The following is a 24,256-nucleotide window of genomic DNA, read 5'->3' as shown; positions in this document are numbered from 1 at the left end:
AGGCCCTCGACACTACTTAAGTCTACAAGTTCACGGTTACGTTCTTTTACGCCCTTTCCCTGAGTGGGGAGCACCTCGGGCCAGAGTCAATCCAGCAGGTCTACTTCGCCCAGGAGGAAGAAACCAGTTACCACCCTGCCTGGCATTTAAGTGCAGGTAGACTACTACTCCCAGAAACCCTTTCGCCTCGGGCTGGAGATTTGCCCTCTACACACGCCCAGTGGAGGAGGCTGAGCATGCGCAATGGAAGATGAGCCTGCGCGAAAGGCTGTGCGGGCGGGGACCGCATCTCCCAGCAGGCCGTGGGGGCATTCTTTTATCCCAGCGTGACCAGGGACTTCCGGCGTGGAGGGGCGGCGCGGTGCATACAGCTGAGCTAGTACCTGGAAAAGCGAGGGGAGCGGCCGAGTGGCCGGCGGGCGGCAGCCGCCATGGAGGCTGTGCCCCGAATGCCTATGATTTGGCTGGACCTGAAAGAGGCCGGTGACTTCCACTTTCAGCCGGCCGTGAAGAAGGTGAGTGCGCCTCCTCCCCGCCCCCCCTTCTCCCGCGTATCTCTGTCGTCTGCCGGCGCGGGACGCCCCCTGTGCGTCCATCATCTCCCCAGGCCCTGTCGCGACGTCGGGTGAGGCCAGGAGGGGCCTCCGCTGGCTTTTCTTAGCTTGGCCCACCCCCATCTCACCCCAGCCCACCCCTGCGCGCCCGCAGGCCCCGGGTAGCACCCGCTGTCTCCTCGGCCATCCAAGATTCCCATCCAGGCACCTCACTTCCTCGGTGTGACGCTGTGGACCTCGTTCTGCTCCGCCCCTAATCCACGCCAGGACCGCCCTGCGGGGAGCGGTGGGCGGCCCTCCCTGAACGGCTGGGTGGAAAGGCTGTGCCCGGCCCTCGGTGCGCTGTCTGTCCACGACCGGACTGGGACAGACGCTGAGGATGGCTCAGGATGTGTTTTAAGACGGGAGCTCCGTGAGCCACAGGAATGCCTGACCTCTGCGATTGGAGTCTCTCTGACACTTGGTGCCATTTTGTCTGGTCTCAGAAGAAGAAGAACCCTAATCTGGAGACCCTTTGGACCAGAAGATACAGTTCCGTGTCATTTGGGGAAGGGTTACTGCCTTTCACGACTGCCCAGAGGGGATAAACAGTGTTGTAGCTTCCGGAGAGACTTTAGGAGTCATTTGTTGAACCTTCAGTTGGACGGAAGAGACTGGCAGGTTTGGCGCTGATGGAGGCAAGGGATCGCTGTGGCGTGATCAGGTGTGGCTGGTACAGAGCGGGGCCAGGTGTGTCGACTGAGCATCAGATGCCCTCTGAGACATCTTCTGCCTTGGGAATGACCACCTGGTAGCATTGGGGGTCAGAGCAGAAGTGAAAAGGAACAACCAGGAGGCTCTTGCAGGTTGACATCCTTGTGGTTTTAGTACCATTCAGTAAGGTGCTTGAGAAAAAAAATAGGACAAAGAAAATAGATTGAGAAGTAGTTTCCGAAGAAGCTCTCCCATTCTCTCTTGACACTGCCACTGCCTCAATTCAGACACTAACAGTTTGTATCCCTTTGAGTCCATCATTTAATCTCTTTGGGCATCTTTTCCCTCATTTGTAAAACCAGGAAATTAGATTAATTGATCTAAAATTCCAAAATTTTGTTACCTCCTTCCCAGAGTTTGGTAACTCCTCTCATGGAGGCCCAGGGGCTCCCAGGGAGATCACTGCTCACATAATACCCTGTGGGCTAGGTGTAGGTGACAAGAGCATCAGAGGCTAAGTTTAAACAAAAAGATCTCCAAGGAGTTCCTGGGCTAAGATTTTATCCACTGGGTTTATCTTCCATCTGCTCTTTTAATTCAATTAGGTGAATTTTTCTAAAACAACAAAACTTTGTTTTCTAGTTCAACTGTAACCCATTCAGAGTACTCTCTGACCTACCCCAGTTCTTTCATCATTTTTTCAGGACTCAGTATGTGCTTGATCTACGTGCTTCTGATACAAGTATCCAGATTCTGTTCACAGCTACTTAACATTCTGTTCCCTTAACATTCTCTGTATGTTTGCTCTTCTGTGCCTTTGGTTGTGGAATTCCTCCCACCCAGAAGAGCTCACATCTTTGCCCTCTGGGGTGGGGATGGGGCTCTTCTTTTTTTTTTATTTTTATTTTTTTTGACGTGAACCACTTCTAAAGTCTTTATTGAATTTGTCACAGTATTGCCTATGCTTCATGTCTTGGCCCCCTGGCCCTGAGGCACGCAGGATCTCAGCTCCCCGACCAGGGATCGAACCTGCCCCCCTCTGCATTGGAAGGCGAAGTCTCAACCACTGGACCACCAGAGAAGTCCCGATGGGGCTCTTCTTTAATCTCTATTTATTGGTTCTGTCAGTCTTTCAAGGCCCAGTTTAAGCTCTGTCTCATCCACAAGCCTTCTTTCATCTGGATTAATCTTTCCCTTCTCTGAATTCCTCACTCTTTTTATCCTTTTCCTAGTGACGGTTACGTGCGCTATGGTTTTTTTTTTTTTCGGTACGCGGGCCTCTCACTGTTGTGGCCTCTCCCGTTGTGGAGCACAGGCTCCAGACGCGCAGGCTCAGCGACCATGGCTTACGGGTCCAGCCGCTCCGCGGCATGTGGGATCTTCCTGGACCGGGGCACGAACCCGTGTCCCCTGCACCGGCAGGCGGGCTCTCAACCAGTGCGCCACCAGGGAAGCCCACGTGCGCTATGTTTTAACCCCGCTGTTCTATTGTAAGTAACCTGAGAGGCATCTCCCTGCTCCTCAGAACCTAGCAGGGTTCCTTTTTCATAGTTGGCATGCAGGAAAATGTTTCTCAGATGACTGACAGTTGAGGGAATTAAGAGATGGTGACCATAAATTTATGGAAATCCAGTGGATAAAATCTTAGTCCAGGAACTCCTTGGAGATCTTTTTGTTTGAACTTAGCCTCTGATGCTCTTGTCACTTACACCTAGCCCACAAGGTATTATGTGAGCAGTGATCTCCTGGGAGCCCCTGGGCCTCCATGGGAGGACTTACTCAGCCATTTACTAAGGTGGTATCAGATGCTGAGGAAAAATTCATTTCCTAGACATCTGCTCTTTTTCTTTGTTTCCTTATGTTGTGGTTGGGGAAAGATACACCATTTATTTGATAGGTTAAAATTGTTGCATGGTTTACATGAACCCACTGGAAAGGAATAGCAATCTTGTGGGTGGCCAACTGCTTCGGGTACTCTGGAACCGTCTTCCTGCAGAGGAGACTACAGTAGCCACTGCAGCTGGGAACTCTCCCTGACCAGGACTCCTGTCCCCAACCCTAGAACCCACGCTTAACCTTCTGCCACTGGTACCCTTGTCCTTTCCTACCCTTGCTCCGACCTGCAGGAACCTTCACCAATGACTTAGAGCTTAGGAGTAGAATTTAATTTAGGATAGTAGAATGAAAATGGTTCTGTTGAGGTCAGTCTGTTGAGCACCATGCGGAGTCCTGAAATACAGATGAATAAGAGTCCTTTTTTTCATGGAATACATAGTTTGGTAGAGGAGATTTAAAAATTAGATTATGACATCAGTGGAAGAATAGAAATATGTGCAGTGTGTACAGAAGTACCAGCCTAAGGAGGGGCCATCAGGGGAGGCTTGCCAAGGAGGTGGGTTTTGAAGAATGAATAGGAGTTTTTCAAGAAGGTAAAGAGTTTCTTTATTTGTGAGAGCTGGGCCTTTGAAAAAATCCTTTCATAATGGTTAGTACTGGTTTTCATTCCTGATGGATATGCCTTCAATTATGGAATAATGTGAAATAAGAGCCAGGAGAACAGCAAGCTGGTTTTGAACGGCAGTGCCAAGTTTTAGGTTGGGATACCTGGACCCACATAATTTTTTAGTGGGGAAATGCTGCTAGCCCTGTACCGTACCTGTGTTTTGGAGCCCAGAGTGCTAACTCACTGGAAACTGATGAAGGATGACTGTGCTCTTCATCAGTGAGCGATTTGGCCACACATGTTCATGTTTGAAGTTCTTTCCTCCTGTGGTCCCAAACACCTGCCCTTAACCAACTGCACTTGAGCTCAGGTCAAGCTCACTTGGACTCAGGTGCTACATCCATCCCTGATTCATTCATTGAACAAATAGTTATTGAGTGACTATTATGTGCCAGCCCTGAGAATTCAGGGCTGTATGTGATGACAAAAATCTCTGCCCTCATGGAGCTTACCTTCTAGTGATCCACATAGTAAACCATCCTCAAGGACACATGTACCATAGGTAGCCACCCTAGCAACCAAGTGGCTTCTTGGCCTCTCCCCTCTTCCCTCGCTGGCTGGGTTGATCTCTCTAAGTATCCACTTTCCCACCAGGTTACTCCAGAGAAACTGTCTGCTGTTCAAGGCCTGCCACCACTTCGCTTCAGCCTGCCTTTCACACTTCAGTCTTACCAGGCCTCCCATAGGAACTTTCAGCCTCTTTTCCTGGTCGTTGTCCTTGTTCCGGTCCTTACTGGAATTCCTTTCCTCCTCTTCATCACCCAGGTTGAACCGTACTTTCTCGGGGTCCCTTTAGCTGCCGGCAATTGTACCACCCTCCTTCAAATTCAGACAGATCTTACCGCTCCCCTCACTCGGTTGACCTGTGCCACAGAGTGTACACTCTTGTTGCCTTTTCTTACTGTTCATCTTATTCTCATGTAGGTAGAGTCTGGTTTTCAGGTTTGTGGAGTTTTTTTCCCCTTCCAGATTTCTTATGGGATAGCTCACTCTTGAAAAACTTATCCCACACATAGATGGGGAAATGAGATGACCAGAGGCCTAAAAGTGCCTGGCTCCTCAGCAGTGAGGAGCACAGGATGTTGCCAGTTGCCTTTGGTGGTGACCTGTCTTATCTCTTATCACAGATTTGGAATCACTGAGCCGGTCTGCTTGAGCCTATCTGCCCACTCGAGTTTACTGCAGAATGGCTCCAGGTGCAGGTGACCTGGATTGTTCAGTTCATTCTTCTCTGACTTTAATCTCATACATAAAAGCCGTATATCCCTTTCACACCAGCTTCTTTACTTGGGAAGTAATAAATACTTGTGTGTAGAGAGTGCTTAGGTTGAGCGACCTAGTCTAGTTCTAGCACCCTCCAGGGGAGGTAACTTGAGTCGTCCTCACTACTGTTATCCAGGCAGTTGGAGGGGCCGGTCAGAAGAGGTGTAGGAGAGAAGCCTTGAGTCTTATGTAGGGGTTAGGCTAGGTGAGGATGAATGCCTGTTCTCATCCCTGATGCTCTTTTTTTGTTGTTTTTGCGGTACGCGGACCTCTCACTGTTGTGGACTCTCCCGTTGCGGAGCACAGGCTCCGGACGCCCAGGCTCAGCGGCCATGGCTCACGGGCCCAGCCCCTCCGCGGTATGTGGGATCTTCCCGGACCGGGGCACGAACCCATGTCCCCTGCATCGGCAGGCGGACTCTCAACCACTGCGCCACCAGGGAAGCCCCCTGATGCTCTTGGCCTGTAATTTGGTCTTAGGCTTGCTGATACCAAGGGGCTGAAGATTTCCCTTGGCAATAATACTTCCTTCTCTGAATAAAATTAATCTCACTTGAAATTCAGTAGCAAAACGTATATTGTATTCATTAACAACACTGTAAGTGGGACTTAATTTTGTGTGGAATAGCCCAAGGCATTCCCCATATTTGAGTCAATCCTGCAAATGAAGAAAAAAAGAAATATAATGTGCATGGTGAATGAATACAATGCCAACAGGTGTGATGCCTTTTATTGCCTTTTCTTCTTGGGTTATTGCTTTAATTAGCACCATGAAATTCTAAGGTGTTATATCAAATTAAAAGCAGAAGCTAAACATCCCCATCATCCAGGAAAAAAAAAGAGCATGCACAGAAGAATGAGACCGTGATAGTACCAGAGAAGGTGACACAAAAGGAATATCCCTGGGTCAAGAATCAGGACGTTTGGCCCAGAGTGCTAGCACTGCGATTGCTCATCTCTGCAAAAGAATGGCAGGACCCAGGATGGATGTTTCCAGTGATCTCAATTTACCTGCAGAATTCTGGGCCGTTTGTTGCTCGTTAAAAGAGCAGAGTACCGTCATGGAAATAGTATAGACGTTGGAATCAGACAGACCTTGCCTTAGATCCCACCTTTACAACTTAATAGTTGGTGACTTTCAGCTGCTACAAATGATTACATCACTAACCTGGGCCTCATTTTTCTCACCTGTAACATGGACTAATAATATACCTTATAAGCTTGTGGGAATCAAGAATTAATGCATGTGAGTCCCTAGTACAGGTCTTGGCATATTGTAAACAGTATTTTCAACTTAGCATCCTCTTTCTCTGTTTAGTGAATAGCTCAAGTCCTATGACAGCTCTGTGAGTTAGACATAGCAGGTAATTCTTAAAAATAATTTAAAAAAAATTTTTTTAATTTAATTTATTTATTTTTGACTGCATTGGGTCTTTGTTGCTATGCGCAGTCTTTCTCTAGTTGCGGCAAGTGGGGGCTAATCTTCGTTGCAGTGCACGGGCTTCTCATTGCAGTGGCTTCTCTTGTTGCGGAGCACGGGCTCTAGGCCTGTGGGCCTCAGTAGTTGTTGTGCGTGGGCTCAGTAGTTGTGGCTCTAGAGCACAGGCTCAGTAGTTGTGGTGCACGGGCTTAGTTGCTCCATGGCATGTGGCATCTTCCCGGACCAGGGATCGAACCCGTGTCCCCTGCATTGGCAGGTGGATTCTTAAACACTGAGCCACCAGGGAAGCCTCATAGCAGATAATGTTAACTCCATTTTACAGGTGAAAAACCAAGCCCAGATCTCAAAGCAACCCAGGGGCACAACCAGGACTTACTCAGTCTTGGTATTTCTCTCTGGAAGTGGTCTTTTCATTCTGTTTTATTGTTTTCACTTATAACTCCTTCCTCGCCTTTTTGCCCCCTGCCGTGGCTCTGAACCCTGGACATGCTTTCAACATAAAACTGTTCATAGGTCTTATTGTTCCCTCAGAAAAGGATACCCAGCTACTCCAAAGCCTGGCTGGGCTCTGGAGGTTCCCTGATCCTCCCAACCCCCACCGGCTGTTAGTTTTGTAGGTGTGCTGGGGTCCTCTCAGTGCCTTCTAGTATCTTACTCTTGATCTGGGGTGCGAAGGCCCAGGCTCTACCTGCTGCTGGGCCTTCCTTCTCAGACTCTGCCGTGACCTTCAAGTCCTGACCAGACCTTGTTCTGAGCTGTGCAGAGGTGTGAGCTATAGAGAGACTGACTGAGAGATGGTCTCTGTCCTTTACTCTAGAACCTTCAGCCACCTCTTTCCTCTGGTCAGTAGGGGGAGTGACCAAGCCATGGAGGATTTTTATCAGAATTTAAACAATAACCTGTCTGCTCCACTGACTCACTGTGTGGCTGGAGATTGATTTTCGCTTCCCATTTTTGTTTTATGAGAACCATGTTTAAAAAATAGAAATGGATTGGTTTGATGTGTGGTTAAGAATATGGGCTCTGGAGCCCAAATGCCTGGATTTCAGTCACTGCCCCATCAGTTATTGGTGCTGTGTGACCTCGGCAAATGCCTTAACTTCTGTGCCTCAGTTTCCTCATTTCCTCATCTGTAAAATGGTGACGATGATGATGTCTGCTTCTTTGGGTTGTTGTTAGGATTGAGTGACTTATTAGGCACTTGGCACAGTGTCTGGCCTGTGGGTAGGAGCTCAGTAGGTGTTTGCTGCTGGTCTTGGAGGAGGAATGAGACAGGTAGAAGGTTTCCTCTAGGGGCAGTTTGCTGGGAGCGGAGGGAGCAGCATCTTTCTCCCCTTTACCATTGTGTGACTACAGGGACAGATGTTCTCAGCGATGTCAGGTGAAGCCTTGTTTCTAGGACTCTCAGATATCCCTCCAGTCCCTTCGGCCTCTGTCCCATGGGACCTCCTGCAACAGGAGTAGTTCCAGCTGCCTTAGTCTGTTGATCTTAGGTGAACAAGGGGCCCTTTGGTCCAGGCCATGCCCCCAGGCTGGTGAGTGTGCTCACTGTCCAAGAGGTGGTGAGGCTGTTGTGGGCAGGCATGCCAGCCCCTTCTCTGATACGGGCCCCCTTCTCTCCCCTCCCCCTGTCTGGGTCATTCCCATCACACATCCACAGGCCTTTCCTCACCAATGAGGTCACTTACTTCTATGGTGCCCTTTCCGCAGGGAGGCGAGCTGGTGAAGAAGGCTTTGTGCTCCCACTCTTCTTTGGTTCTTCTTCCTACTACATTTGTTGTTGGGTCAGGATTATGATTGTGACCCCAGGACACACCAGGGACCAGTACTTGAGGGAGGCTTGAATTTGTGGCCCATTTTGGAATGCTCAGTAGGATCCCATTTCAGCCAGCTGAGTTCCCCAGCTTCCTGAGCTGGCAGAGTCCTGGGCTTCATAGAGAGGGCTGCAGCATGATGAGGGCCAGCCAGGGTGTTCCAGTCAGGTTGTCCAGTCTTCTTTTTCATTTTGTTCAATGGAGGAGGCTCCCGCAGTCAGCATCTTGGTGCTGTCCCGTTATTGAGGTCGAGTTTCTAGCGGCCAGGAGATGAGCTCGTGGTTGTGGGACTGGACTCCATCCCGAGCCCTGACTGGTGATTGCCGAGGACTCAGAGGGCAGGAGCGGGAGCAGGGCAGTATGCTCTATCCCTGGTTTACAGTCTTCTCTCTCTCTCCCTAGTTTGTCCAGAAGAATTATGGAGAGAATCCAGAAGCCTACAATGAGGAACTGAAGAAGCTGGAGTTGCTCAGACAGGTAGGAGGATACTGTTTTTATGCAGGTGTGAACAGAATTGGTTTGATAGGGAAGTAAAGAAACCACCTAGAACTGTCTTCTTATTTTAATTTAGTAGTTTTTCCTCTGTAAAAGCAGCAAAATTAATGATAGAAAAATTTGAAAATACTAAAATCAAAAAGCAAAAGAAAAAACCCTTTTCACAATTTTTTGTGTATATATATATATATATATATATATATATTTTAATGTTACTTATATATGCTATAGAAAACCACAGTAGGACCATGTACCCACCTATACTGCCTATGTAGCCTGCCATTTTCACATAACATACTGTGGATATATTTCTGTATCAGTGAGCATACAGCAGTGGTATTTTTTTTCTTGGTTTATCTAATAATTTTGCTTTAAGTTTTATTTTATATTGGAGTATAGTTGATTTACAATGTTGTGTTAGTTTCAGGTGTACAGTAAAGTAATTCAGTTATACATATACAGATATCTGTTCTTTTTCAAATTCTCTTCCCATTTAGGTTATTATACAATATTGAGTAGAGTTCCCTGTGCTATACAGTATGTCCTTGTTGATTATCTATTTTAAATATAGTAGTGTGTATATGCCAATCCCAAACTCCCAGTTTATCCTTCTCCCACCACCTTTCCCCTTTGGTAACCATAAGTTTGTTTTATAAGTCTGTGAGTTTTTTTCTGTTTTGTAGATAAGTTCATATGTATCATTTTTTAAAGATTCCACACAGAAGTGATATCATATGATATTTGTCTCTGACTTACTTCACTTAGTGTGATAATCTCCTGGTTCATCCATGTTGCTGCACATGACATTATTTCATTCTTTTTAATGGCTGAGTAATATTCCATTGTATATATGTAGCACATTTTTTTAAAAAAATTATTTATTTTTGGCTGTATTGGGTCTTTGTTGCTGTGCACGGGCTTTCTCTAGTTGCAGCATACGGGGACTACTCTTTGTTGCGGTGCACAGGCCTCTCATTGTGGTGGCTTCTCTTGTGGAGTGTGGGCTGTAGGCGTGCGGGCTTCAGTTGTTGCAGCACGCAGGCTCAGTAGTTGTGGTACACAGGCCCTAGAGTGCACAGACTTCAGTAGTTGCAGTGTGTTGGCTCAGTAGTTGTGGCTCGTGGGCTCTAGAGCGCAGTCTCAGAAGTTGGGGCGCATGGGCCTAGTTGCTCCACAGCATGTGGGATCTTCCTGGACGAGGGATTGAACCTGTGTCCCCTGCATTGGCAGGCGGATTTTTAACCACTGTGCCACCAGGGAAAGTCCTGTACCACATCTTCTTTATCTATTCATCTGTCGGTGGACATTTAGGTTGCTTCCATGTCTTGGCTATTGTAAACAGCACTGCAGTGAACATTGGAGTGCATGTATCCTTTTGAACCTTTCAGGCTTCTGTTCCATTACTTCTTCTCCCTTACCTTTCACCCCCAAGACAAATCCCAACCCCTGCCAAACCGCCGTGCTGAGGGTGGTGGTGTACATAGGTGGGGTAACTCTAAGGAAGGAGGCTGGAGGTGGGAATCCCCCCACCAGGAGACTTAGAGGCCAGCTGACTTTTCAAAGCTGCTTCAGCCCAGAGGGTCCAACATCCTTTCGGTACACTAGGCTTGGTTTAACTGTAGGAGGGCCCACCTGGATCTGGAGATTGTGGTTTCGTGCAGAGGGACCAGGCACTATATGTCTGCGGGGGTGGGGGGGGCTCGTTTGCCGGCACATCCTCCCCAGCTCCCTCAGCCCCATGACAGTCCAGCCTCGGGACCCAAGCCTGCTCAGGCTTTAGGGATGTGACACCAGCCAAGGTCACCGAGGCCTGAGGGGAATAGAGTAGGCGTTTCTTTTTTTTCTCTTCTTTTTTTAAAAATTTTTATTTTATGTTGGAGTATAGTTGGTTTACCACGTTTTGTTTGTTTTAGGTGTACAGCGACCCGATCCAGTAATACACATACATAGATCTATTCTTTTTCAGATTCTTTTTCCATGTAGGTTATTACAGAGTGTTGAGTAGAGCTGCCTGTGCTATACAGTAGGTCCTTGCTGATTATCTATTTTATATATATTAGCGTGTACAGGTTAATCTCAACCTCCTAATATATTCCTCCTCCCCCACCTTTCCTCTTCGGTAATCATAAGTTTGTTTTCTTTTCTTTTTTTGCGGTACGCGGGCCTCTCACTGTTGTGGCCTCTCCCGTTGCGGAGCACAGGCTCCGGACGTGCAGGCCCAGGGCCATGGCTCACGGGCCCAGCCGCTCCGCGGCATGTGGGATCTTCCCGGACCGGGGCATGAACCCGCGTCCCCTGCATCGGCAGGCGGACTCTCAACCACTGTGCCACCAGGGAAGCCCATAAGTTTGTTTTCTAAGTCTGTGAGTCTGTTTCTGTTTTGTAAATTAGTTCATTTGTATCAGTTTTTCGTATCTACCTATAAGTGATAACATGATATTTGTCTTCCTCTGTCTGATTTCACTTGGTATGATCATCTCTAGGTCCATCCATGTTGCTGCAAATGGCATAATTTTATATGGCTGAGTAATATTCCATTATATATGTGTGTGTGTGTGTGTGTGTGTGTGTGTGTATTTTTATATATATATACACACACACACACACACACACACACCCCACATCTTCTTTGGCCATTCATTTGTCGATGGACATTTTGGTTGCTTCCATGTCTTGGCTATTTTAAATAGTGCTGCAGTGAGCATTGGGGTGCATGTATCCTTTCAAACAATGGTTCTCTCTGGGTATATGCCCAGGAGTGGGATTGCTGGATCATATGGTAGCTCTGTTTTTAGTTTTTTAAGGAACCTCCGTACTGTTCTCAATAGTGGCTGTACCAATTTACATTCCCACCAATAGTGTAGAAGGGTTCCCTTTTCTCCACACCCTCTCCAGCATTTATTGTTTGTAGATTTTTTTTTTTTTTTGCGGTACGCGGGCCTCTCACTCCTGTGACCTCTCCCGTTGCGGATCACAGACTCGGGACACGCAGGCTCAGCAGCCATGGCTCACGGGTCCAGCCGCTCCGCGGCATGTGGGATCTTCCCAGGCCGGGGCACGAACCCGTGTCCCCTGCATCGGCAGGCGGACTCTCAACCACTGAGCCACCAGGGAAGCCCTGTACATTTTTTGATGATGGCCATTCTGACCGGTGTGAGGTGATAACCTCATTGTAGTTCTGATTTGCATTTCTCTGATAATTAGTGATGTTGAGCATCTTTTCATGTGCTTTTTGGCCATCTGTATGTCTTCTTTGGAGAAATGTCTATTTAGATCTTCTGCCCATTTTTGATTAGGTTATTTGTTTTTTTGATATTGAGCTACATGAGCTGTTTGTATATTTTGGAGATTAATTCCTTGTCAGTTGCTTCATTTGCAAATATTTTCTCCCATTCTGAGGGTTGTCTTTGTTTTATTTATGGTTTCCTTTGCTGTGCAAAAGTTTTTAAGTTTAATCAGGTTGCATTTGTTTATGTTTGTTTTTATTTCCATTACTCTAGGAGATGGATAGAAAAAGATCTTGCTGTGATTTATGTCAAAAAGTGTTCTGCCTATGTTTTCCTCTAAGAGTTTTATAGTGTCCGGCCTTACATTTAGGTCTTTAATACATTTTTTTAAAATTAATTAATTTTTGGCTGCATCAGGTCTTCGTTGCTGCGTGCGGGCTTTCTCTAGTTGGGGCGAGCAGGGGCTACTCTTCGTTGTGGTGCGCAGGCTTCTCATTGCGGTGGCTTCTCTTGTGGCAGAGCACGGGATGTAGGCACACGGGCTTCAGTAGTTATGGCTCATGAGCTCTAGAGTGCAGGCTCAGTAGTTGTGGTGCATGGGCTTAGTCGCTCCATGGCATGTGGGATCTTCCCAGACCCGTGTCCCCTGCATTGGCAGGCGGATTCTTAACCACTGCACCACCAGGGAAGCCCCTTTAATACATTTTGAGTTTATTTTTGTGTATGGTGTTAGGGAGTGTTCTAATTTTATTCTTTTGTGTGTAGCTGTCCAGTTTTCCCAGCAGTTCCCACACATTTATTGAAGAGACTGTCTTTTCTCCATTGTATATTTTTGCCTCCTTTGTCATAGATTAGGTGACCATAGGTGTGTGGGTTTATCACTGGGCTTTCTATCCTGTTCCATTGATCTGTATTTCTGTTTTTGTGTCAGTACCATACTGTTTTGATTACTGTAGCTTTGTAGTATAGTCTGAAGTCAGGGAGCCTGATTCCTCCAGCTCTGTTTTTCTTTCTCAAGATTGCTTTGGGTATTTGGGGTCTTTTGTGTTTCCATACAAATTAAAAAATTTTTTGTTCTAGGGACTTCCCTCACGGTCCAGTGGTTAAGACTTCGCCTTCCAATGCAGGGGGTGTGGGTTCGATCCCCAGTTGGGGAGCTAGGATCCCACCTGCCTCGCAGCCAATAAAACCAAAGACATAAAACAGAAGCAATATTGTAACAAATTTTATAAAGACTTTAAAAATGGTTCACATCAAAAAAAAAACTTAAAAAAATTTTTTTTCTAATTCTGTGAAAAATGCCATTGGTAATTTGATAGGGATTGCATTAAATCTGTAGATTGTTTTGGGTAGTATAGTCATTTTCACAATATTGATTTTTCCAATCCAAGAACATGGTATATCTCTCCATCTGTTTGTGTCATGTTTAATTTCTTTCATCAGTATCTTATCATTTTCTGAGTACAGGTCTTTTGCCTCCTTAGGTAGGTTTATTCCTAGGTATTTTGTTCTTTTTGTTGTGATGGTAAATGGGATCGTTTCCTTGATTAATCTTTCTGATCTTTTGTTGTTAGTATATAGAAATGCAACAGATTTCTGTGTATTAATTTTGTATCCTGCAATTTTACAAATTCATTGATGACCTCTAGTAGTTTTCTGGTGACATCTTTAGGATTTTCTGTGTATAGTATCATGTCATCTACAAACAGTTGACAGTTTTACTTCCTCTTTTCCAATTTGGATTCCTTTTATTCTTCTCTGATCACCATGGCTAGCACTTCCAAAACTATATTGAATAAAAATGGCAAGAGTGGACATCCATGTCTTGTTCCTGATCTTAGAGGAAATGTTTTCAGCTTTTCACCGTTGAGTTTGATGTTAGGTATAGATTTGTCATATATGGCCTTTATTATGTTGAGGTGTGTTCCCTGTATGTCCACTTTCTGGACACTTTCTGGATGGTGGCCTTATTGAATGAGATTGGGAGTGTTCCTTCCTCTGAAATTTTTTGGAATAGTTTTAGGACAGGTATTAACTCTTTTCTCTAGATGTTTGATAGAATTCGCCTGTGAAGCCATCTGGTCCTGGACTTTTGTTTGTTGGGAGTTTTTAAATCACAGTTTGAATTTCAGTACTTGTGATTGGTCTGTTCATATTTTCTCTTTCTTCCTGGTTCATTCTTGCAAGATTGTACCTTTCTAAGAATTTGTCAATTTCTTCTATGTTTCCATTTTATTGGCATATAGTTGCTTGTAGTAGTCTCTTGTGATTCTTTGTATTGGGTTGGCCAAAAAGTTCGTTTGGTTACCAAATACATTGTTCAGTACAGTTCTTCGTGAAAATGAAAAATGTGTCTTTTATTTTTACTTAAAACCGAACAAATTTTTTGGGCAACCCAATATTTCTGTGCTGTCAGTTGTAACTTAGTTTTCATTTCTAATTTTATTGATTTGAGCCCTGTCCCTTTTTTTCTTGATGAAACTGGCTAAAGGTTTAACAATTTTGTTTATCTTTTCAAAGAACCAGCTTTTAGTTACATTGATCTTTTCTATTGTTTTCTTCATCTCTATTTTATTTATTTCTGCTGTGGTCTTTATGATTTCGTTCCTTCTACTAACTTCTGGTTTTGTTTGTTCTTCTTTCTCTAATTGCTTTAGGTGTAAGGATAGGTTGTTTGAGATTTTTCTTGTTTCCTGAGGTAAGATTGTATTGCTATAAACTTCCCTCTTAGAATTGCTTTTGCTGTGTCCCATAGGTTTTGGATCATTGTGCTTTCATTTTCTTTTTTCTCTAGGTATTTTTTGATTTCCTCTTTGATTTATTCAGTGATCCCTTGATTGTTTAGTACCATATTGTTTCCCTCCACATGTTCGTGTTTTTTATCATTTTTTCCTTGTAGTTGATTTCTAATCTCAGTCTTGTGGCCAGAAAAGGTGCTTGATATGATTTAATTTTCTTAAATTTACTAAGGCTTGCTTTGTGGCCCAGTATGTGATCAGTCTTGGAAAATGTTCCATGTGTACTTGAAAAGAATCTGTATTCTGCTGCTGGATGGAATGCACTATAAATATCAATTAAGTTCATCTGGTCTGATGTGTCTTAAGGACTGTGTTTCCTTATTGACTTTCTGTCTGGATGATCTGTCCCTTGATGAAAGTGGGGTGTTAAAGTCCCCCACTATTACTGTGTTACTGTTGCTTTCTCCTTTTATGGCTGTTAGTATTTGCCTTATATATTGATGTGCTCCTGTGTTGGGTGCATATATATTTACAATTGTTATATCTTCTTTTTGGATTGATCCCTTGATCATTATGTAGTGTCCTTCTTTGTCTCTTGTAACACTCTTTATTTTAAAGTCTATTTTATCTGATATGAGTATAGTAAGTCCCCTACATATGAACGAGTTCTGTTCCAAGAGTGTGTTCGTAAGTCCCGTTTTGTTTGTAAGTCCAACGGAGTTTGCCTAGGTACCCAACTAACACAGTCAGCTATATAGTACTGTACTGTATTAGGTTTATAATACTTTTCACACAAATAATACATTTAAAAAACCCCACAAAAAATAAAGAAAAATTTTGGGGGCTTCCCTGGTGGCGCAGTGGTTGAGAGTCCGTCTGCCGATGCAGGGGACGTGGGTTCGTGCCCCGGTCTGGGAGGATCCCACATGCCGCGGAGCGGCTGGGCCTGTGAGCCATGGCCTCTGGGCCTGCGCGTCCGGAGCCTGTGCTCCGCAATGGGAGAGGCCACAGCAGTGAGAGGCCCGCGTACCGCAAAAAATAAAATAAAATAAAATAAAAATAAAGAAAACATTTTTAATCTTACAATATAGTACCTTGAAAAATACAGTAATACAGTACAACAGCTGCATATAGGGGCTGGTATCGAGTGAACAGGCAAGAAGAGTTACTGCCTGGAGGAGGGAGAGGAGATGGGAGATGGTAGGGCTGATGGATCGTCAGCAATAGGAGATGGAGGGCAAGCTGCAGTTTCACTCACGCCTGAAGTTGATGGCACAGGTTCTGCTTCCTTGCTGGATTAAATTCCATCTACCCCCTTGAAAAAAATGTTCCAGTGATGTTTGGGTAGTACTGTACCAGCTACACCACCGCTGCATTTATGCTTGCTTCCAGACATCCTGGGCTTGAAATAAAGATACTTTACTACTGTGCTCTGTACAGTACTGTACAGTAAAGTACACAAAAACACAGCCACTCATAGAGGATGCACGCACGTGACAATATATGCCAAACACATGAACTGATTTACATGATTAGACATGAGAATGCACGTTCACATCTTTGAAAGTGTGCAACTTGAAGGTTTGTATGTAGGGGACTTACTGTATTGCTACTCCAGCTTTCTTTTGATTTCCATTTGCATGGAATACCTTTTTCTATCCCATCATTTTCAGTCTGTATGTGTCCCTAGATCTGAAGTGGGTCTCTTGTAGACAGCATATAAATGGGTCTTGTTTTTGTATCCATTCAACCAGTCTGTGTCTTTTGGTTGGAGTGTTTAATCTGTTTATGTTTAAGGTAATTATCGATATGTATGTTCTTATTGCCATTTTGTTAATTGTTTTGTTTTTTTTTAATTAATTAATTTTTGGCTGTTTTGGGTCTTTGTTGTGCGCGGTTTTCTCTAGTTGTGGTGAGCGGGGGCTACTCTTCACTGCTGTGCATGGGCTTCTTATTGTCGTGGCTTCTCGTTGCGGAGCATGGGCTCTAAGTGCGCAGGCTTCAGTAGCTGTGGCATGTGGGCTCAGTAGTTGTGGCTTGCGAGCTCTAGAGCTCAGGCCCAGTAGTTGTGGCACACGGGCTTAGTTACTCCACGACATGTGGGATCTTCCCAGGCCAGGGCTCGATCCCGTGTCGCCTGCATTGGCAGGTGGATTCTTAACCACTGTGCCACCAGGGAAGCCCCTTTGATTTGTTTTTGTAAGTCTTTTTTCTACCCTTTTGTTCTCTTCTCTTGTGATTTGATGACTGACTGTAGTGTTTTGTTTGGATTCCTTTTTCTTTTTTGTGTGTGTGTATCTATTATAGAGTTTCAGTTTGCAGTTACCACGAGGTGTTTTTTTTTAAAATAAATTTATTTTATTTTTAAAAATTTTTGGCTGCGTTGGGTCTTCATTGCTGCATGCCGGCTTTCTCTAGTTGCAGCAAACAGGCTTCTCATTGCGGTGGCTTCTTTTGTTGCAGAGCACGGGCTCTGGGCCCTCAGGCTTCAGTAGTCTCAGTAGTTGTGGCTTGCAGGCTCTAGAGCGAGGCTCAGTAGTTGTGGCGCACAGGCTTAGTTGCTCTGTGGCATGTGGGATCTTCCACGACCAGGGTTCAAACCCATGTTCCCTGCTTTGGCAGGCGGATTCTTTTTTTTTTTTTTTTTTTTTTTTTTGCTGTACGCGGGCCTCTCACCGCTGTGGCCTCTCCCGTTGCGGAGCACAGGCTCTGGACACACAGGCTCCGCGGCCATGGCTCGCGGGCCCAGCCGCTCCGCGGCATGTGGGATCTTCCGGGATCGGGGCACGAACCCGTGTCCCCTGCACCGGCAGGCGGACTCTCAACCACTGCGCCACCAGGGAAGCCCTGGCAGGCGGATTCTTAATCACTGCACCACCAGGGAAGTCCATAAATAGCTTTTATTATGTCGAGATATATTCCCTCTATACCCACTTTTGTAAGGGTTTTTATCATGAATGGATGTTGAATTTTATAAAATTCTTTTTCTGTATCTGTTGAGATGATCATGTAGCTTCTGTCATTTCTGCCCCTCACCCCCCCCCGGGTTTTTTTTTTTGACCACACCATGTGGCACATGGGATCTTAGGTCCCTGACCAGGGATTGTACCCATGCCCCCTGCAGTGGAAGCATGGAGTCTTAACCACTGGGCCACCAGGGAAGTCCTGGTTTCTGTCCTTTCTTTTGTTAATGTGGTGTATCACATTGATTGACTTGTGTATGTTGAACCATCATTGTGACCCTGGGATGAATCCAACTTGATAGTGGTGTATGACCTTTTTTATGTATTGTTGGATTTGGTTTGAGAATTTTTGTGTCTATATTCATCAAAGATATTGACCTGTAATTTTCTTTCTTGGTAGTGTCTTTGGTTTTGGTATCAGGGTGATGGTGGCTTCATAGCATGTCATTGGGAGTGTTCCTTCCTTTTCAGTCTTTTGGAAGACTTTGGGAAGGATTGGTATAAGTTCTTTGTATGTTTAGTAAAATTCCCCAGTGAAGCCATCTGGTCCTGGACTTCTGTTTGTATGGAGGGTTTTTTTAAAATTACACATTCTGTTTCATTTCTAGGGATTGGTCTATTCAAATTATCTATTTCTTATTCATTCAGTTTTTTTTTTTTTGGGTGTGTTGGGTCTTCGTTTCTGTGCGTGGGCTTTCTCTAGTTGCAGCGAGCGGGGGCCACTCTTCATTGCGGGGCGCGGGCCTCTCACTGTCGTGGCCTCTCTTGTTGCGGAGCACAGGCTCCAGACGCGCAGGCTCAGTAGTTGTGGCTCACAGGCCTAGTTGCTCCACGGCATGTGGGATCTTCCCAGACCAGGGCTCAAACCCATGTCTCCTGCATTGGCAGGCAGATTCTCAACCACTTTGCCACCAGGGAAGCCCATTCATTCAGTTTTGATGGGCTGTATGTTTCTAGGAAGTTGTCCATTTCTTTGAGGTTGTCAAATTCATTGGCCTATAATTATTCATAGTATTCTCTTATGGTTTTTTGTATTTCTGCAGTATCTGTTGTGATTTCTCCTCTTTCATTTCTTATTTTGTTTGTGTCTTCTCTCTTTTCTTCTTGGTGAGCCTGGCTAGAGGTTTGTCAATTTTGTTTACCCTTTCAAAAAACCAGCTCTTGGTTTTATTGATTTTTTTGTCTTGTTTTTTTATCTCTATTTTATTTATTTCCTCTCTGATCTTTATTATCTCCTTCCTTCTGCTGACTTTCGGTTTTGTGTGTACTTCTTTTTCTAATTCTTTTAGGTGGTGAGCTAGGTTGTTTATTTGAGATTTTTCCTGTTTCTTAAGGACGAGCTGTATTGCTATGAACTTTCCTCTAAGAACTGCTTTTCCTGCATCCCAGAGGTATTTATGGTTGTGTTTTCATTGTCATTTGCCTCAAGGTATTTTTTAATTTCTTTGATTTTCCTTGTTGACCCATTGGTTTTTTTAGTAGTATGTTGTTTAGTCTCCATGTAATTGGTTTTTTCTTGTTTCTTTCTCTGTGGTTGATTTCTAGTTTCATGCTGTTGTGGTCAGAAAAGATGCTTGAAATAGTTTCTATACTATTAAATTTGTTGAGGCTTGTTTTGTGCCCTAGTATGTGGTCAGTCCTACAGAATGTTCCATGTGCACTTGAAAAGAATGTGTATTCTGGTTTTTTTTGGATGTAATGTCCTGAAGATATCAATTAAGTTTAACTTTTCTATTGTATTATTTAAGATCTTTGTTGCCTCACTGATTTTCTGTCTCAAAGATCTGTCCATTGATGTGAGTGGGGTATTAAAGTCTCCTACTGTTAATGTATTCTTGTTAGTTTCTCCCTTTATGTCTATTAGTATTTGTTTTATTTATTTGGGTGTTCCTGTATTGGGTGCATATATGTTGACAAGTGTAATATCCTCTCCTTGTGTTGATCTTTTTATCACTGTACAGTGTCCTTCTTTATCTTTCTTTATAGCCTTTGTTTTAAAGTCTATTTTGTCTGACATGTGTATTGTGACCCCTGCTTTCTTGTCATTTCCGTTTGCGTGAAATATCTTTTTCCATCCCCTCACTTTTAATCTATGTGTGTCCTTTGCCCCAAAGTGGGTCTCTTGTAGGCAGCATGTTGTAGGCTCTTATTTTTTTAATCCAGTCTGCCACTCTGTATCTTTTGATTGGAGCATTTAGTCCATTGACATTTAAGGTAATTATTGGAAAGTATGTATTTATTGCCATTTTAAACCTTGTTTTCCCATTGATTTTATTTTTTTATTTCTATTTTTATTATTATTTTTTACATCTTTATTGGAATGTAATTGCTTTACAATGGTGTGTTAGTTTCTGCTTTATAACAAAGTGAATCAGCTATACATACACATATATCCTCATATCTCCTCCTTCTTGCATCTCCCTCCCACCCTCCCTATCCCATCCCTCTGTGGTCACAGGGCACCGAGCTGATCTCCCTGTGCTATGCCACTGCTTCCCACTAGCCATCTATTTTACATTTGGTGGCATATATAAGTCCATGCCACTCTCTCACTTCGTCCCAACTTACCCTTCCTCCTCCCTGTGTCCTCAAGTCCATTCTCTATGTCTGCATCTTTATTCCTGTCCTGCCCCTAGGTTCTTCATAACTTTTTTGTAAATTCCATATATACGTGTTAGCATGTGGTATTTGTTTTTCTCTTTCTGATTTACTTCACTCTATATGACAGACTCTAGGTCCATCCACCTCACTACAAATAACTCAATTTCGTTTCTTTTTACGGCTGAGTAATATTCCATTGTATATATGTGCCACATCTTCTTTATCCATTCATCTGTTGATGGACACTTAGGTTGCTTCCATGTCCTGGCTATTGTAAATAAAGCTGCAGTGAACATTGTGGTACATGACTCTTTGAATTATGGTTTTCTCAGGATATATGCGCAGTAGTGGGATTGCTGGGTCGTATGGTAGTTCTATTTTTTGTTTTTTAAGGAACCTCAATACTGTTCTCCATAGTGGCTGTATCAAAAAAAAAATAGACCGCTTCATGAATTTGCATGTCATCCTTGTGCATGGGCCACGCTAATCTTCTCTGTATTGTTCCAATTTTAGTATATGGCTGCTGAAGCGAGCACTCCCGTTGATTTTATATTTCTTCTTTGTCCCTTTATTTTTCTTTTTTCTTTTGTGGTTTGATGATTTTCTTTTGTATTACGCTTATCTTCTCTTCTTTTTGTTTTATTGTGAATCTGTTTTATGTGGTTGCCCTGTTTTTCAAGTATGTTAACTCCTTCCTATATCTACTTGCTTTAGACTGGTAGTCAAATAGGTTCAGACACCTTCTAGAAAAAAAAATCTACATTTTCTTACTCTCCTCTCCCACATTTAATGATTTTGATGCCCTCTTTTGCATCTTCATGTTTATCCTTTTGCCATTCATTGTGGTTATCATTGCTTTCACAAATTTTTTTTTATTATTTTAAAAATCTGTGTACTTTCTTGTTTAAATGATTTACTTTCCAATTATGATTTTCTCTTTCCTGTAGATTCTTACTGCTTTTCTTATTTATTTATTTTTTGGCTGTGCCATGTGGCCTGTGGGATCTTACTTTCCTGACCTGGATCAAACCCAGGCCCCCTGCAGTGGCAGCACAGAGTCCTAACCACTAGACTGCCAGGGAATTCCCTCTACTTTTCTACTTAGAGGAGACCTTTCAATATTTCCTTTAGGATAGGTTTAGTATTGCTGTATTCTTTTAGTTTTTGCTGTCTGAGAAATTCTTTATCTCTCTTTCTATTCTAAATGATAATCTTGCTGGGTAGAGTGTCCTGGGTTGCAGATTTTTCCCTTTTGGGACTTTGAATATATCTTGCCACTCCCTTCTGGCCTGCAGTATTTCTGTAGAGAAATCAGCTGATAACCTTATGGTGGTTCCCTTGTAATTAATTTTTTGTTTTTCTCTTGTTGCCTTTAGAATCCTCTCTTTATCTTTAACTTTTTTTAATGGTCTTGGTGTAGGTCTGTTTAGGTTTATCTTGTTCAGGACCCTCTGTGCTTCCTGTATCTGGATGTGTTTCCTTCTTTAGATTTGGGAAGTTTTCAACCATAATTTCTTCAAACACAGTTTCATTACCTTTTTCTCTTTCTTCTTCTTGGATCCCTATTATGCATAGATTGGCCCACTTTATGTTATGCCATAGGTCTCATATTGCTTTCATTTTTTGTTATTTGGGTTTCTGTCTGCTGTTCTAATTGGGTGATTTCCATTATTCTGTCTTCTAGATCACTTATTTGTTCTGCATTATTCATTCCTCTGTTCATAGCCTTTAGTCCAGCTTTCATCTCTTCAAATGAATTCACTAATTTTTCTTGGCTCTTCCTTATAATTTCTAGTTCCTTTTTACAGCAGTCTGCATTTCTGTCAATAGCTTTTCTCAGTTCCTTCAGTGTTTTCATTATCTCCTTTTTTATTTTTGTTTAGTCTTGGCTGCATTGGGTCTTCATTGCTGCGTGGGCTTTCTCTAGTTGTGGCGAGTGGGGGCTACTCCTCATTGCGGTGTGCGGGCTTCTCATTGCAGTGGCTTCTCTTGTTGCGGAGCATGGGCTCTAGGTGCATCAGCTTCAGTAGTTGTGGTGCACGGGCTCAGTAGTTGTGGTGCACGGGCTCTAGAATGCAGGCTCAGTAGTTGTGGTGCACAGGCTGAGCTACTCTGCGGCATGTGGAATTTTCCCTGTGTCCCCTGCATTGGCAGGCAGATTCTTAAGCACTGAGCCACCAGAGAAGTCCCTCATTATCTCTTTTTTGAATTTGGTGTCTGTTAGACTGAAGAGGTCTGCTTCATTGTTTGTTCTTCAGGGGAATTCTCTTGGTCTTTTCACTGGGAGTGGTTCCTCTGCTTCTTCATTTTACTTATATTTTCTTGCTGTATGAGTTGAGGAGAAACAGTTGTCTACTGTGGTCTTGGAGGGCTATTTTTATGTGGTAACATTCCTGTGTAGCCTGTGTGGGCTTAATATTTTTGGGTGTGAGGGCTGTTTTTAGTATGGATGCCTGCCACCTCTTTCCTCACTGTATGCTGGCTATCATCCCCTTGATAGGAGGTGTGACTGATGTGCTGACCAGAGCCAGCACTGGATATTGAGCAGGGCCTCCTCTTTGCTCTGTGGTTTTCACTGCCTTGTCCGGGGCAGGGTGTGCTCCCCAGTTGTTGGAGTAGAAGCCCCCAGATCCGTTTCTGAGTTGCATTTCTGGTATGTGGTGCAAGGTAGGTTGGATTGGGGTGCGCCCACTGGGAGAGGAGCCATTGAGTACTCCTCCTCCTCCTGAGCTGTTCACGTGTGAGTGTGCTCCATTGTGTCACCTTTCACCTATTGTGCAGACTCTCAGAGTACACTGTTATTGGCACTGCCCTCAGCCCCACCTCAACCGTAGGTATGCTGGCAGCCCTCCCTGGTACCTCTCAGGCTTTGTTTTCACAATGCCACCAGCACAGATCCACAGAAGTCAGGTCCCAAGACTGCAATACTCGTGCACCTGGACCTTCTGTGGGCGCTATGGAGGCAGCTCAGACCCTGGCTCAGCCCAGCCGCCTGGTGTACACGCCCACAATGCGCACAGCTGCTAAGGCCAGACCTGTCCCAGCCATGGGAGCACCAGTTTTCTGTTCAGATATTCTGCAGGCACTGAATTTACGAAGCTGGCAGCGGAGGTGTAAATCTGTGGTTCGTTCAGCCACAGGGAGAGATTTCAGCTCTGCTTCCTAAGTCACGCGGCCCCTGGGGCTCAGCTGTGATTTCAGCCCCACCTCTGTGTGTGGGCAACCCACTGGTGTCTGCGCCCAGGGCTGCTGAAGCAGTGGCTGGAACTTGTGAGCCTGCCCAGGTGGGAGGGAACCAAAGTGGCAGCTGGAGTGCCTGGGCCTGCCCAGGCAGAAGGGAGCTGGGGCAGTGGCCAGAGCCTATGGAGGTAGGAGCTGGTGGGTGGGGAAAGAGGCTGCAGTGGTGGCCCCACCTCTCCCTTCCTGTGCCACTTAATGGCACTTCGCTTCTGTGGAAGCCTGGGCTTCTTCCATGAACACTCCTAGTTGCTGTGCCCCACACTCCAGCCCCTTTAGGCTGTCTCCATGCAGCCAACAGCAGTCCTCTCCCCGGGTCTGTCCTCTAAACCCCACGTTCCAGCACCCAGCCCCTGCCCATACCAGCAAAGGTGCTTCTAAGGCTGGGATGCACAGGGCAGTGGCACGGCCCATCTGTGTAATCTCTGGCTGTCCTGCCTGCCACTAACTGGTTGTTGCTCTCTCTGAGCCTTGGAAGCTTCTTTTCTTTCCCGGCTGATCTTTCCGCTGGTGAGGGGACTTCCCAGGGTGTGGGAACCTCTCTCCTTCAGCTCCCTCCTAGGGTGCAGGACCCATCTGCTTCCTCTTTATTTTTTTTCCTTTTGTCTTACCCAGTTACATGGCAATCTTTCTTGTCCTTTCAGGTGTTTGAGGTCTTCTGCTAGTGTTCAGTAGGTGTTGTGTGAGAATTGTTCCATCTGTAAATGTATTCTTGATGTATTTGTGG

General features: G+C 44.7%; 1 protein-coding gene across 1 annotated transcript in view; it reads left to right on the top strand.

Annotated features, from left to right (window-relative positions):
• Positions 1-324: 324 nt before the first annotated feature.
• The window catches only part of PTPN23 (protein tyrosine phosphatase non-receptor type 23), a 40,815-nt gene continuing 16,883 nt past the window's right edge, over positions 325-24,256 (top strand). Inside the window, exons 1-2 of the mRNA XM_082638127.1 lie at positions 325-515; positions 8,671-8,745. Coding sequence (XP_082494253.1) covers positions 432-515; positions 8,671-8,745 — 159 coding nt within the window. The 5' untranslated portion in view covers positions 325-431. The remainder of the gene's footprint in view (positions 516-8,670; positions 8,746-24,256) is intronic.

This window comes from Mesoplodon mirus (genome assembly GCF_964341445.2).
Source record: "Mesoplodon mirus genome assembly, chromosome: 12".
NCBI classification, from domain to species: domain Eukaryota; kingdom Metazoa; phylum Chordata; class Mammalia; order Artiodactyla; family Ziphiidae; genus Mesoplodon; species Mesoplodon mirus.
This window is presented reverse-complemented; position numbering and strand designations above follow the sequence as displayed.